The sequence below is a fragment of the Trichosurus vulpecula genome, chromosome 8, assembly GCF_011100635.1.
Source record: "Trichosurus vulpecula isolate mTriVul1 chromosome 8, mTriVul1.pri, whole genome shotgun sequence".
In the NCBI taxonomy this organism is placed as follows: domain Eukaryota; kingdom Metazoa; phylum Chordata; class Mammalia; order Diprotodontia; family Phalangeridae; genus Trichosurus; species Trichosurus vulpecula.
The window spans coordinates 176,998,850-177,014,137 of NC_050580.1; the positions used below are offsets into that span (position 1 = coordinate 176,998,850).

The 15,288-nt window shown below is 46.7% G+C and overlaps 1 protein-coding gene and 1 long non-coding RNA gene across 4 annotated transcripts in view; one reads left to right on the forward strand and one right to left on the reverse strand.

Moving 5' to 3' along the window:
• Window positions 1-702: 702 nt before the first annotated feature.
• Window positions 703-15,288, forward strand: part of LOC118859071 (myosin-7) — a 33,268-nt gene continuing 18,682 nt past the window's right edge. For 2 of the 3 annotated variants that reach the window (XM_036769496.1, XM_036769498.1), the window contains exons 1-22: window positions 704-746; window positions 3,573-3,633; window positions 4,102-4,310; window positions 4,701-4,844; window positions 6,488-6,644; window positions 6,868-6,895; window positions 7,340-7,448; window positions 7,538-7,630; window positions 7,736-7,799; window positions 8,005-8,103; window positions 8,303-8,406; window positions 9,717-9,855; window positions 10,581-10,699; window positions 10,857-11,006; window positions 11,325-11,495; window positions 12,262-12,571; window positions 12,877-12,944; window positions 13,394-13,481; window positions 13,729-13,846; window positions 14,009-14,132; window positions 14,539-14,675; window positions 14,925-15,180. In XM_036769496.1, coding sequence (XP_036625391.1) covers window positions 4,110-4,310; window positions 4,701-4,844; window positions 6,488-6,644; window positions 6,868-6,895; window positions 7,340-7,448; window positions 7,538-7,630; window positions 7,736-7,799; window positions 8,005-8,103; window positions 8,303-8,406; window positions 9,717-9,855; window positions 10,581-10,699; window positions 10,857-11,006; window positions 11,325-11,495; window positions 12,262-12,571; window positions 12,877-12,944; window positions 13,394-13,481; window positions 13,729-13,846; window positions 14,009-14,132; window positions 14,539-14,675; window positions 14,925-15,180 — 2,679 coding nt within the window. In that variant the 5' untranslated portion in view covers window positions 704-746; window positions 3,573-3,633; window positions 4,102-4,109. Of the gene's footprint in view, window positions 747-3,572; window positions 3,634-4,101; window positions 4,311-4,700; window positions 4,845-6,487; window positions 6,645-6,867; window positions 6,896-7,339; window positions 7,449-7,537; window positions 7,631-7,735; window positions 7,800-8,004; window positions 8,104-8,302; window positions 8,407-9,716; window positions 9,856-10,580; window positions 10,700-10,856; window positions 11,007-11,324; window positions 11,496-12,261; window positions 12,572-12,876; window positions 12,945-13,393; window positions 13,482-13,728; window positions 13,847-14,008; window positions 14,133-14,538; window positions 14,676-14,924; window positions 15,181-15,288 lie in introns of all 3 variants that reach the window. The other variant, XM_036769499.1, reaches the window with a different exon arrangement.
• Window positions 2,978-14,404, reverse strand: LOC118859072. The gene is made up of 3 exons (XR_005011039.1): window positions 14,253-14,404; window positions 3,868-4,045; window positions 2,978-3,783 (listed from the first exon to the last, which is right to left on the reverse strand). It is a non-coding gene; the product is annotated as an uncharacterized LOC118859072 (long non-coding RNA).

Here is a 15,288-nt window from a genome sequence, read left to right on the forward strand (position 1 = left end):
ACAAAAAGAGTTCCTATAAATCTTCATGTATATGTGGGCTCTTTCCCTCCCCAGGGCACATGCCTAACAGCATTATTGGTGGGTCACAGAGTGTGTACATTGGAGCATCTTATGTCCAAATTCTTCTCCAGGATGGCTGGACCACTTCAGAGCTCCACTAGCAGTCTCAACTGGCTTCTGACACTCAGCTCCCCACGCCCAAGTCATGAAGTTGGAAGAAGGGCCCAGGAATGTGGATCAGGGAGGCAGCAGTGGGGATAAAGGGGGGCAGTGACAGAGCTGGGGGCTTGAAAGGGTAGAGATGGCAGGAGGTCCGGGCCTGGAACCCCCAGGGGGAGGTTTTGGGAGGGTCTGCTTGTTCTCTCCCCTTTTTGGTGGGCTCCCTACTCCTGCCAGTTGTGGAATGTGAGGCTTGGCCAGGGAGATATTTTTGCTCCCTTCGGAGCGGCCCCCGCCCTCTGGAACTCAGACCCTGCGAGATCTCCGTGCCATAACAATGACGACCACTTCCAATTGTTTCCTATCCCTGGGGGGGGACGGGCAGGGGGGGAGTAGCTTGGAAAGGGGGGGAGGGGGACTGGGGGAAATGCTTCTGGTGACAACAGCTCTTTCTAAATCCGGCTAGGGACGGGGTGCGGGTGGGGGTGGGAGCACCCTTCGGTTCCATATATAAGGCCCCTGAGACCAGCGCTGCTTCTACATTCTTCTCTCCTTGTCTCTCTCTCTGTCTGACTTGCTAATCTCAGGTAGGAGTGGTGAGCCTGTGACCTCCCTCTGTTGTGCCTGGGACACCATGGATTGGGAGGGGGCAGGAGGTGCTCACAGGGAAGGGATTGGCTTAGAGAGGGATAGATCTAGTTATCCCTGTGGGTCTATGCACCTGTGCAGGTGTACCTGAAAAATGAAAGCAAGTGTATGGAAATATATATAATGGTTATGTGGCGCCCTAGTTGTGATGAGGAGGGCTGTCTGTGTGGGTTTTTGAGGGGATTGTGAGCATATGGAAAGAGGTTTCCAAGCAAGTTATGCACCTTGTAACCTGCATGGTATGTATCAGATACGTAAGGTGTGGGTGAACATGGCACGTGAAATTGTGTTTGTATAAATTTGTGGGTCCATGTCATGATAAATCATATTAGAGAAGGATATTTATGAGCATGTGTCTCTATAGGCATGCCCCTCTCCCCCCCGGCTTAGTGGAAGTAAGGATAGCAAGGAAAATGAGATTTTATATATTTGATACCACTTGTTGAACACCTGAAAGTATGAGACACATAAAAACATATGTCCGGGTATGTATAATGTGTGTCTATGAGCTTGGGTATTACGTGTAAACCTAAGAAGAATCCCACATGCATGCATGGATGGATGGATGACATCAGGTATACACATGCACTCAGGGATACAGGTCTATACTGAGACAGATACATAGATTCAGATGTAGACCTACGTCCCTGAGCACATATGTATACCTGACGACGTCCGCATATGCATGCAAGTGGGATTCACATATAGACGTATTTGTGTGTATAGGTGTACATGCAGTGTATATATATTATATATATATACATGTGTATATATACACATATATGAATGTGTATGTAAATGGAATACTAGTCTTGGAGTTGGAAAGCCTGAATCTCAGAAAAAACACTCAATATATTGTCAGAGGATTTGGGTTTGACTCCCATTTCTGCTCCTTACTACTTATGTGACGTTGGGAAAGTCACCAAACCTTTTTAGGTCTCAGTTTCCTCATCTGAAAAAAGGAGAAGCTTGGATGAGATGATCTTTAAGGTTCTTTCCTGCTCTAAATCCTATGATCCGATGACTTGCGTAGAATTTATGAGCTATACAATCCTGAGCAAATCGCTTAATTTCTCTGCACCTCATTTTCTACATTTGTTTTTTTAAAAGGCTAGTAACTCTTGTATTCCCTGGCTCCCAGCGTTGCGGGTGAAGTGCTTTGTAAACTTTAAAGCAATATAAATAAAGGAGCTATCATGATTATTATTATTATTAACTATATGTAAAGTACTTTCCCCACAGCATCCCAAGGAGCTGAGCATTGTGAATATTTTTGCTCCCTTTCAACAGACAAGGGAACTGGGGGACAAGGTAGTTAAGTGACTTGTCCAAGATCACACAACTAACAAGGGGAAAAGCTGGTATTTGAACTCTTGTTTCCTTACTACAAATCGAGCACTATCTTCTAATTATCATCATGTAAATAAGTCTGCAAGATACATTTGAATCTGCTTTGTGAGCTTGTTGGGAGGGATAGGGTCCAGACCTGTGATTTCCTTGGTGTGGGGAAATCAGAGTGTGGGAACTCCTTTCACTGATGGAGATAGGCAAGAGCATTCATTCCCTAAAGCCATTTGAGGGGTAACCAAGCAGCTAACCTCTAGCAGCAAAGGAAAACAAAGTACAAGATATTTGTTCAGACTGGAGACACCCCCATTAGGGAGATGCGCTGGTGCTTTGGGTCCTGCTAGTTGAGGGTTGAGGCACCTGCTCAGGTTCACGCAGCTAGAATGATTCAAAGGCAGGTATTGAAATCAGGTCTCGCTCCAAGGCAGGCCACATATAATAATAGCCAGCATTTGTATAACACTTTAAAGTTTGCGAAGTGCTTTACGCATGTTAGTTTATTTGATCCTCATAATAATCCTGTGAAGCAGACGCTACTGTTTTTCCCATTTTATAAATGAGGAAACTGAGGCACAGATTGGTTAACTTAGCCAGGGTCCCATAGCTAGTAAGTGTCTAAGGCAGGCTTTGGACTCAGGTCTTCCTGATCCCAAGTCCTGAGCACTAACCACTAGCTATCCCTACACCACACTGCCTTTTCATAGGCGGTACATTGGTGTAACATTTTGGAAGTACAGGAATTCAGAAAGTGTGTGTATGTGTTTGGAATGTGTACATGTGTGTGTACACATGTGTATGTGTGTATGTGTGTGTGTGTGTGTGTAAGAGAGACAGACAGAGAGACAGAGAGGGAGACAGACACAGAGGGAGAGAGACAGAGACAGAGGGAGAGGGAGAGAACCCCTGTAAGGAGATGTGTGTGATGGGTGTGTCTGGCTGGGGATGCATGGTGTGTGGTGTACCCTCTGACTGTATGGATGTATCCATACAATCACTTTCACATGCTCTAGGAGTTTTTCCAGCAGAGTGGGACTGATAACTCTAGTGATTTATGGAAATTAGAGTTATTCATTAAGTCATACTTTCTATAAACTGGGAACAAATGCATGGAAAGGACCTTGGGGCAGGGGTGAGATTATCTCCCAGACTGGTATCTGAAAGAGAGAGGGAAATTAAGACTCAAGGCTTAACCACCTTCAGGACACCAACTTGCTGCTGTTGGGACTAAAACTTTGATCCTGAGGGTAGATGTCTGGGAGAAGGGAGGGGAGAAGGGATCGCATTAGTTCCCGAGGATAACCAGGCTGAAGGACAGTGAGGGGTTGAGCCAGAGAAAGGCAAAGATGATGGGATTTGCCAGGCTGTGGGGTGAGGGGCCTCCTGTTCCCATCCCCTGACATTTCCTTTCTGCTTTCCAGGTCCCCAGCAGACTTGTGCTCCTCCCTCCTCTCCCGTAGACTCTTTTGAGGAGAAGCCAAGGTGAGTGGTTGGGAGAGGGCTATTGAGATGGCAGGCCATGAGAAGAAGGGAGCAGGGGGGTTGAGTTCAGCAGCCCCAGAGCTTGGGGAGTTAGGGAGTTCCAGAGTTCTTACTTCTCCCTGCCTGCTACGGGGGATCTCCGATAGTGACCTGGAAACCATAGAGAGGGCATCAATGGAAGGATAAAATGCAGGAAAGGGAAAGAGACATAGCTAGAAAAATTCTGCAACCCACACAGTTCAGACCCAAAGCACCAGCGCATCTCCCTAATCAGGGTGTCTCCAGTCTGAACAAACGTCCTCTACTTCATTTTCCTTTGCTGCTAGAGGTCAGTTGCTTGGTTGCCTCTTTGTAGAAAAGGTGGGTTGAGGAAACAGGAGTCGTACCATGGGTTATAATCTGGTTGCAGAGACTGGAAAAGAGAAGAAGGAGGAGATAGGGAGATCACTCTGGTTTTTCCCCACTCAGGTATAGCCATGGGTGATGCTGAGATGGCTGCATTTGGGGCAGCCGCCCCCTTCCTTCGCAAGTCGGAGAAGGAGCGGCTAGAGGCACAAACCCGGGCCTTTGACCTCAAGAAGGATGTCTTTGTGCCTGATGACAAGGAAGAGTTTGTCAAAGCCAAAATTCTGTCTCGGGAGGGGAACAAAGTCACCGCTGAGACTGAGCATGGCAAGGTGGGTCGCAGGGCGGGTAGGATGGCCAGAGGCCCTAACGTGGGTAGGCTGTGTTGAATATAACCAAGGTCACACCCCATGAACCCAAAGGTCCCCCATTCTTCCCCTGTCTCAGGGATCTGTACTGCCCCACTTTCATTTGAATAATCCCTAACCTCAAACGTCCCTTCTCCCTTAGAGATCTTGGTTTTCCCTCCCTCCAGCTCCTTGTCATCCACCTTCCTCCAAAATATCTGACCCCAGTCCTCCAACCATCTCCAGTCTCCTCAGCAATCCTTATTCATCCTTTCCCCAGTTAATCTTAACTCCTGATGTTTATCCGAGACTATGGAAAGGATGAATCGGGAAAGTGTAACCTGGTGATGGCAACTGGGGTGGGATCTATTATAGACGGTGACAGTGAAAGAAGACCAGGTCATGCAGCAGAACCCACCCAAGTTTGACAAGATTGAGGATATGGCTATGCTGACCTTCCTGCATGAGCCTGCAGTGCTGTACAACCTCAAGGAGCGCTATGCCTCCTGGATGATCTATGTGAGTGCCCCTTTCCAGAACCAGCCCTCTTGGTTCCCTCTAGAGATATTCTCTGCATACCAACCCCTCTCCACAATGGAAAGTGGCATCATCCTTGGCACTATCATTATTTAATTCTATCTTCGGACTCTCCCACCTGTCCCCTTCCTTCTATCCCACTGTCACCACCACCCTAATTCAGGATCTGATTGTCTCTTGCCCGAACTATTATAATAGTCTCTTTATTAACCTCCCTGCTCTGATATCACTCCCTTTCAACACATCGCTGTCGGATTAATCCTCCTAAAGGACAACTCTGACCACATCACGCCCACATTCCAAAGCTTCAGTAGCTCTACATTACCCCATAAATCCAACCCAAGCTTCTTAGCATTTAAGGCTTTCTACAATCTGGCCACAAGTCTGATTTTTCCAGCTGTATCCCATACTCTAGCCAAATTAAGTTATTCGTGTATTCACAAACCCATCCCATACTTCCTAGGAGGAAAAAGTGTTGGACTTGGGATCCAGAAGATTGGAGTTCAAATTCTATCTCAGACGCTTGCTAGCTGAGTGACCACGGGCAAGTCCCTTGCAACCTTGGATTTCTCACCTATATAATAGAGATAATGGTAGAACCTATTTCAAAAGACCATTACCAAACTCAAATGAGATAATACATACAAATATTTTCAAGCCTTAAATCACTATATAAATATTAGTTATCATCATTGTTAATTATCATTTCCAGCTTCCATGCCTTTGTTTATACAAGCCCAGTTCAAATGTCATCTCCTCCATAAAACTTTCCCTGTTCCCCCAGCAAGAAATTCTCTTCCCTAAAAACAAATCTTACAACACTCCGCAAATCTCTCATGAACTCGTTATGTTCAATTTTGTATTATAGGTATTTGCATGTACCTTTCTTCCCCTACTGGGTTGTGAGCTCTTTGAAGGCAAAGACCGTATCTTATTCATCCTTATATCTATCTGCCTTAGGAGACAGACATAAATGACTTGCACATTGTCAACACCGCATAACTGCTTGCTGAATATGCTGAATTCAGCTGTTTTCATTCTGATCTACATCTTTTGTGCCCTTTGGGACCCAGATATTTCTGTGCTCTATGTCCAGATGCTATTATTCATTTATACTGCATATAATTACCTTTTAGTCCATTCTAACCTCTTAGTAGGCATAATTTTTCCTCGAGTGAACTCAGCATTTTTGCCCCTTTTACTCTCTTTGGATCCTTTTACATATGTGTAACATATGTGTGTGTATGTGTGTGTATAGACAGAGACAGAGATATACAGATACAAAGACATACAGAGATACAGTCACAGAGAGACAGAAAGAAGACTGAGAAACACAGAGACAAAGAGAGACAGAGACATGGAAAGAGAGACCCAAAGAGAGGAGACAGAGACATGCTGAGAGAGACACACAGAGAATCGGACCCAGAGAGAAACAGACAGGGAAACAAACACAGAGGGACAGAGAGGCTAGAAATATAGAGATACAGAAAAAGACAGAGACACACAGTGTTAGAAACAAAAAGAGACTCTGTGTGTGGGTGTATGTTTCCCATTTCTGAATCTATGGGTCTTCTTTTCCCTCCCTGTCTCTGACCCTCCCCTCTGCCCCTCTCTCTTGGCTGCAGACCTACTCTGGCCTCTTCTGTGTCACTGTCAACCCCTACAAGTGGCTGCCAGTATACAACGCAGAGGTGGTCGCTGCCTACAGGGGCAAAAAGAGGAGTGAAGCTCCGCCCCACATCTTCTCCATTTCTGACAATGCCTATCAGTACATGCTGACAGGTAAGAAAACACCTCATGCTTTCCTGAGCCTGGCTCAAAGGAGGACATTCCGATACTCACTTTCTTCTTCTTCAGAAAGAATAGGAAATTGGGAGATAGTGAATCAAAGGCAGGGACGGTATCTGGTTGTGGGGTTAAGGATAGAAAGAATGTCAGAGAGGATGAAGAAGTAGGAGTTACTTCTCCACTCCCTGACTCCCTCCTTCCCTTTTTCTTATGGCAGATAGAGAAAATCAGTCTATCCTCATCACGTGAGTAAAGCTCCTCCCATCTGGCCCTCTCTAGCACCCACCCCTACCATCAAACCCCCAAATCCAGGATCCCAGATCTAATCTTGAACCATTAAAACCTCTTTTTCCCTCTTCCCCCAAATCCACCTCATCCTCCTCTCTCCTTCATCATTCCCCTTCTAGTTTCCCTTCCCTTTAATTCTTCCCTTTTCTTCTACCACTTCTCATTTATTTCTGCCTTTGTGCTCTCCCTCTTCTTCTCTTCCCTTTATCTTTCCTCCCTACCCTCACTCTCTCTACTTCTGTTTCCTCATTTCTTTTCTTTCTCCTCTCTCTCTGGCTCATCTCTTATCTTCTTCTTTCCCTGCCCCCTCGACATTTTGCATTATCTGGTCCCTTGCACACAGTAGGTGTACAATAATCCTTTTCTGGCTGGTCCATTTGACCAATCGGTTGTCCCCACAGTGGAGAATCTGGGGCAGGGAAGACTGTCAACACCAAGAGAGTCATCCAGTATTTTGCAGTCATTGCGGCCATTGGAGACCGAAGCAAGAAGGAGCAGACCCCAGGAAAGGTTGGTTTGTCAGTCTCCCAGGGAGCTACAATTCAGATGAGGAGGGCAAACATCCTTCACTTCTGACTCCTCTCTCTCATTCTCTCTAGGGTACCCTGGAGGACCAGATCATCCAAGCCAACCCTGCCCTAGAGGCTTTTGGCAATGCTAAGACTGTGAGGAATGACAATTCTTCCCGCTTTGTGAGTAGTACCAGCCTCTCAGTTTGGGACTTGGGCAAAGCTGTGAGATGTCTTTTAATCTAAGCCTTCCTCTTAATTCTCACTTTTCTCCCCTCAACTCCACAGGGCAAATTCATTCGAATCCACTTTGGGGCAACAGGGAAGCTAGCATCAGCTGACATTGAGACCTGTGAGTGCCATGAGTTTGTCAGGTCTGACCCCAAGTTCTCTCTCAGCCTGCTCCATCCGTGATGATGTCTCTCTTCCTATCTCCCTTGGTCTTCCTATCCCTGCCTCTCTGTTGCTGTATTTGTCTTCTTTCCCTTCCTCCTCCAGCTATCCTCCTGTCTCTCTCCTTCCATTACCAACCTTTCTCTCTCCTTACCCTCTCTCAGACCTCCTGGAGAAGTCCCGTGTTATCTTCCAGCTCAAAGCAGAGAGAGATTATCACATCTTCTACCAGATCCTGTCCAACAAGAAGCCAGAGCTGTTGGGTAAGTCAAGGTTTTTGAACAAGATACAGCCTCTTCTGAGGCAGTATGTGGTCCCCTCCATTTGTGCTGGGCTTCAGTGTCTATTCCCCAAGCCCAGTGGTGCTTCATTCACCTTCTCTGCTGTGCTGACCTGAACAGGGCTGTTGTGGAAGAGTCAGAGGCTTGCATAGCTTCCTAACTCATTTATCTTTCTCTCTAGACATGCTGCTGATTACCAACAACCCCTATGACTATGCGTTCATCTCTCAGGGAGAGACCACTGTGGCTTCCATAGATGACTCTGAAGAGCTCATGGCCACTGACGTGAGTGAGGGGGTAGAGTAGGGTGGGTACTGGAGTTCCAAAGGATTGGAATAAGTGACGTTAATTCAGTTCCCTCAGATCAGATTGGGGACCAGGACTGAAACATTACCTCTTACAGGGTGCTACCGGATCAGCACTTAGGTGGTGCAGTGGATAAAGTGCTAGCCTTAGAAGCAGGAAGCCCTGAGTTCAAATCCAGCCTCAGATACTTACTTGTGCCCAATCCTAAGCATGCCACTTAACTTGTCTCCTTCAGCTTCATCCTCTGGAAAATGGGGATAATAATTACACATACCTCCCAGGGTTTCTGTAAGGATCAAATGTGTTAACATATAAAAAGCACTTTGTAAATGTTAGGGTACAACATTTGCTAACTATTATCATCAGGTAAATCAGGTTTGCCCTCTGGCCTTAAGCTAATAGGATCACTGGGGCAGCTAGGTGGTGCAGTAGAGCACCAGCCCCGGAGTTGGGAGGACCTGAGTTCAAATCCAGCCTCAGACACTTGACACACGTACTAGCTGTGTAACCTTGGGCAAGTCACTTAACCCCAATTGCCCTGCCTTCCCCCCTCCAAAACAAACAAAAAAAAGATAATAGGATCATTGACTTAGAGTGGGAAAGTAGCCCAAGACCTTAATTTTAAAAAATAAGGAAACTAGGGCCCAGAGGGTTTAAGTGACTTTCCTAAGGTCAATCAGACAGGAAGGGGGCACAGCTGGTCTTCAAACCCAAGTCCTCTGACTCTAAACCGAGGGTTCTTTCCACTGTACCCGACTGCCTTGTCACACCAAGGCATGAGAGGCTGGCCAGGCAGGACCAAGACTAGACCCCTACTCCCCACCCCCCCCATCTAAGCCAGAGGAGTCTGTTTCAGGCTTAGGCAAGTAAGATTAAGAACAAGGATTCTAGTAAGGCAGGGGAGGTCTGGCCAGCAGGCAGGGTACAGAATCTAGGAGACCAGGCTGGGCCTGGAGGTCTAGGCAGGAGAGGTAGAGAGAGGAGAGATTCCAGGTCAGCAAAGCCAAGGTAACAACACTAGTGAAAAGAGCCGTGAGTGTGGATTCTACAGAAGAGATGGAGAAGCTGTTTTCTCTCTGCTTCTGCACTCCTGGCTAGGAAAGAAACACCTAGCCCACGGGGGGAAGTCAGAGGTCTACAGGGGAATCCTGTTCTTGGATGGAACAGGGACGGAGAAGTTAGGCCTATCTCACAGGCCTGATGAACATGCATTTTATCAGCATCTCTGGCCTCCCAGAAATTTGGCCAACCTGTTTTTGAGGGATGTCAAATCCTGTGCCTGTTTACAGAATGCCTTTGATGTGCTGGGCTTCACTTCTGAAGAGAAGAACTCCATGTACAAGCTAACAGGAGCCATTATGCACTTCGGGAACATGAAATTTAAGCAGAAGCAGAGAGAGGAGCAGGCTGAACCGGATGGCACCGAAGGTGAGAAGATGGGCAGCTGAGCCTATGGCAGTAGCCTCCTAATTGGTCTCCTTGATTCAAATCTCTCACCTCTCCAATCTGTCTGCTTTGCTGCTGCCAAAATGATTTTCCTAAACTGTAGGTTTGACTATATCACCTCCTACTTGATAAATGCCAGTGGTTCCCAAACCCCTTGGTTTGGCATTTAAGGCCCCTCACAGACTGGTGCCAAACTACCTTTCCAGACTGATTACCAATTATTTCCCTTCAGCCTCTCTATAACCTAGCAGAAATGAATGAATGACTTTCTTACTGTTCTTCACACATGAGACCACATTCCCTTCCACCACATCTTTACCCAGGCTATCTCCTATGCCTAGAATATACTCCATACTCTTAGACTCCTTAATTTCCTTCAAGATTCAGCCTAAGACTCACTACCAAAGCCTTTCCTGATCTCCACAACTGTGGAGTCTCAGTTTCCTCATCTGTAAAACAGTACCTGCTATTATTAGCAGGTTTGTTGGGAGGATCACATAAAGCATTTTTTCCAGTTTTAAGGAGTTATATAAATGCCACCTATCATATTAGCTATTATTAATATTATAATCCCTGGCACATAGTAGGCATTTAATAAATGCTTTTTGATTGACCGCTTAATGAAGAAATAATAGAGTTGATCTGAAAGTGAGTCAGTTCTCTTACTGTTATCTATCACCATCCATCTCCACTGTCTATCTTTTCAGAGGCTGACAAATCAGCCTACCTTATGGGCCTGAACTCAGCTGACCTCCTGAAGGGGTTGTGCCACCCAAGGGTGAAGGTGGGCAATGAATATGTCACCAAGGGGCAGAATGTCCAGCAGGTTAGTCTTCTCCTAAAGGCAATGAGATCATGCATACTAGTGAGATGGGCTGGGGTGATCTGTTCCTAGGATGATAGACTTGATTTCCCTAAGTCTCGACTATGAATTCTACCTACTCTCTTTACCCTGATCGTTGGTGTCTTTCTCCTACCTCTAGGTGGCATATGCCACTGGTGCTCTTGCCAAGGCCGTCTATGAGAAGATGTTCAACTGGATGGTGACAAGGATCAATGCCACGCTGGAAACCAAGCAGCCGCGCCAGTACTTCATTGGTGTCCTGGACATTGCTGGCTTTGAGATCTTTGATGTGAGTGAGGGGAACCTGGAATGACAGTAGTTATGCCTCCTTCCCTCAGCTATGGGCAAATGGGCAGTACTATTTGTCATCAAGTGGCAAGAAAGGTAGGAGAGGTTGGAGAGAAGAACAGCTTTTTCTAATACAGAAAGTTCTCCATCATCTGGCACTAACAATTTCAGCCCTCCCTACTCCCCAACAAATCAGTTCAGCTCAACAAACACTACCTTTCTATTCTGCTGTGGGCAGGGTCCTGCCCATCTCACATATATGCCATGTTCACTGACTGAGTGACTAACCTGTCCACTCTTCCCCTTCTGTGCCCTTCAGTTCAACAGCTTTGAACAGCTCTGCATCAACTTCACCAATGAGAAACTGCAACAGTTTTTCAATCACCACATGTTCGTGCTGGAGCAGGAGGAATACAAGAAAGAGGGCATTGAGTGGGAGTTCATTGACTTTGGCATGGACCTGCAGGCCTGCATCGACCTCATTGAGAAGGTACCAGTCCTCACCTCCTTGGCCCAGGCCCCCCAGACAGATGGATAGCATCATGTCCGTGCCAAGACATGTAGTCCAAGGACAAGAAGTTAGAATCACAGCATCTTGACCCCTTCTTCTCACTCCTTTTCTTTTAGTCCCTTCTGGAATTACTAGGACCAAGAGAAGCCCTTCCTCTCCATCAGGGTACCTTTTCCCCCATGCCACTGATCCAGTACATTCAGCTGGTCTGACTTCCAGTTATCATCAAAAGAGGAAATTTGGGAGTGAAGCAAGGGGCAGGGAGGGCAGCTCACACTTTTTACCTCCAACAGCTCAAGAAGTTGGAGAATATGGTAGTGGCAAAAAATCATGGTGATGATGATGGTGATGATGATGACGGTGATGATGATGGTGGTGATAACTAGCTGTCACATTCTCACACTTCCACATGGATATCATAGGATTTTGAATAGGAAGAGACGTTAGAGGTCATCATGGTCCAAACTTCTTTTTACAGATGAGAAAACTGAGATTCAGAGAAGTCAGGTGAATTGCCAAAGTCACATAGATAATAAGGAGCAGATCCAAGATTCAAATCTAAGTGTACAACACCAACTTCATTGTTCTACAATGCACTGTCTCCCAGAGATTAAGACCTCCTCTTTCTAAAAAGTCTGTATCGATACCATTCGATATTCACCTTTAGAATAGGAATTCTACCTCCTATCATCCCTTACTTCCTTTCCTTCTTCCCTGCTTCATTTCCTTTCTTCCTTCTCCATAGCCCATGGGCATAATGTCCATCCTAGAGGAGGAGTGCATGTTCCCCAAGGCCACCGACATGACCTTCAAGGCCAAACTCTTCGACAACCACTTGGGCAAGTCCAGCAACTTCCAGAAGCCCCGTAACATCAAAGGGAGGCCGGAGGCCCACTTTGCCCTGATCCACTACGCCGGCACCGTGGACTATAACATCCTGGGCTGGCTGCAGAAGAACAAGGACCCACTCAATGAGACTGTGGTGGCCCTCTACCAGAAGTCTTCTCTCAAGCTGCTCAGCAACCTATTCGCCAACTACGCTGGGGCTGACGCACGTAAGAAGAGTGGGAAACAGGGTCCCCAGAGGACTATTCAGTGGAACCTGAGGAGATGACCCCCAGATATAGAAATAGTGGGTTGTTATAGAAATCCTGGTGTTAAGTTATACTGCAAGAATCACATATCCAGTGGGAAAAATAACGCCAAGATATCAGCATTTGACCTTTGGAGGGAGGGAGTAGTCAGTCCAACAGGCCACCTGGGTGGTGGAACTACAAAGAAATAGTCAATATTCCTCATTCCCTGCCCTTGTCTTTATGCTAAGACTAACTGTCTTCCTTCTTGACTGTCTTCTCTTCAGCTGTTGAGAAGGGCAAAGGCAAAGCCAAGAAGGGCTCTTCTTTCCAGACCGTGTCTGCCCTGCACAGGGTGAGTGTCTCCCTCCAACTCATATCAGATCCATGGCCCTCACACTTCCCTGACAGCTAGGCCCTTCTCTCCTATCAACTTTCTTCTTTTTCGCCCCTTCTTCCTCTCACTTCCCTCCGCACTTGTCTCCTTTGTTTATCGCTATTTTCTCCTCTTTTCTCTTTTCCTACTTCTTTTTCCTACTTCTCCTCTATCTCCTTTGCCTCTCCACATCACCTCTTCCATCTTACCTTCTCTTCACTTTCATTCTCCTTCCTCTTATTCTTTTCCACTTTCCCCTTTTTGTTTCTCCTTTCTCTTTTTCTTTCTCCTCTTCACATGCTTCCATTATTTTCCTTTCCCCTCTCTTTTTTTTTGCCTCCAATCCCCTCCTCTTCTTACAGCTCCTCTTCTCCTTTCTTCTTTCTTTCTCATTTTTCCCCCTCTTCCTCCTTCTGTTCTGACTTCAGGAGAACCTGAACAAACTCATGACCAACCTCCGTTCTACTCATCCCCACTTTGTGCGTTGCATCATTCCCAATGAGACCAAGTCTCCAGGTGAGACCAGGACCTCCAGGGGACCTCAGCCCATTTCTGGGCATGCACTGTCCAAGGACAATCCCTTGCTGAGACAATTCCCAAACCATTATCCTGGAGGGGCATCCTAGAAAAAGGGAGCTCTATTCTCCACCGTCATTCTCCCCCAAATCGCACAATGCTTTCCACCCCCATAGGTCTTCCATAGCCTCTCAGTTTCTCTAGCCCCTCACTCATCTGTCTTTTCTTCTTCTTCTCCTGTTCACAGGTGTGATAGACAACCCCCTGGTAATGCACCAGCTACGCTGTAATGGGGTGCTTGAGGGGATCCGAATCTGTAGGAAGGGATTCCCCAACCGCATTCTCTATGGGGACTTCCGACAGAGGTGGGTAAGGGCCCCCAGGGAAGACACTCGGATCTGGAGGGTGGGGTATGTCAGAGGCGGGGAGGGCTGCTGGTAGAAGATCTTGCTCCCAGGTAGCATCATTCTGCATTTAATCAAGAACCACACAAAGAGTGAGATGGCCATCTCCACCTCTCCCATCAGGTATCGGATCCTGAACCCAGCGGCTATCCCTGAGGGCCAGTTCATCGACAGCAGGAAGGGGGCAGAGAAGCTGCTTGGCTCCCTGGACATTGACCACAACCAGTACAAGTTTGGTCACACCAAGGTGAGGGAGGCAGGGCCACAGAGGAGAAGGTTTGCTGGGAAGAGGGGAGAGGGTCTGAGGTCACAGCTGGGAGAAGAGCAAAGAGAGGGAAAGAGACCCTGCTAGTCTTTTACTACTCACCATGTCTCACTTATTCCACTGGCGCCACCTTATTTCTTCTTTTTCTTCCCAATGCCCCAGTGCTCCTCTGGTGTCTGGGAGAACATACTAGGAAAAAGGAAATCGAATCTCCACCATTAGACTTTGGAATCTCATATATTATATCCTTCACAATGGATACACATCCTCAGCTCCCCTATGCCTTTACCCTTCCTCTCCTAATTTTTGCCTAGGAATATTATCGAAACTTCTCCCATCAAGATAACCTTCACTGCCCCTCTCTATAATGTACATACCTCCTTCTCAGGTGTTTTTCAAAGCTGGGCTGCTGGGTCTTCTGGAGGAGATGAGAGATGAGAGACTTTCCCGTATCATCACCCGGATCCAGGCCCAATCCAGAGGTGTTCTATCTCGTATGGAATTCAAGAAGATCCTGGAAAGAAGGTGAGAAATGTTATGGGAAAGGTTCCCCAGCCTCCACTCCAGTACTGGGCTGTGTCAGCGAAAATGTTTCCACTGGTCTTCAAAAAAGAAGAAATATAGACTCAGCATCCGTAGGGTTGGTGGCAGGGGTGGGCAAGTCCCATTTGTAGGAACTAGAAGGTGTGAAGAGAAGATTTTTCAGGCACCTGAAAAAAAAGGGAGTGGATGTGAGAGGCTTGCCCATTGACTCCTCTGTCCTGGTTTCCACAGAGACTCCTTGTTGATAATTCAGTGGAATATTCGAGCTTTCATGAGTGTCAAGAATTGGCCCTGGATGAAGCTTTTCTTCAAGATTAAGCCATTGCTAAAGAGTGCAGAGACAGAGAAGGAGATGGCCACCATGAAGGAAGAATTTGCGAAGCTCAAGGAAGCCCTGGAGAAGTCAGAGGCAAGACGTAAGGAACTGGAAGAGAAGATGGTGTCTTTGCTGCAGGAGAAAAATGATCTACAGCTACAAGTCCAGGCGGTGAGACCCCAGAGCCCCTCCCTTTTTTTCTTTTTCACTCTCTTTCCTCAATTTCCCTCTCAAGAAAGTTTTCGCTACACCCACAGCAAGATGCCCAATGTCATTGAA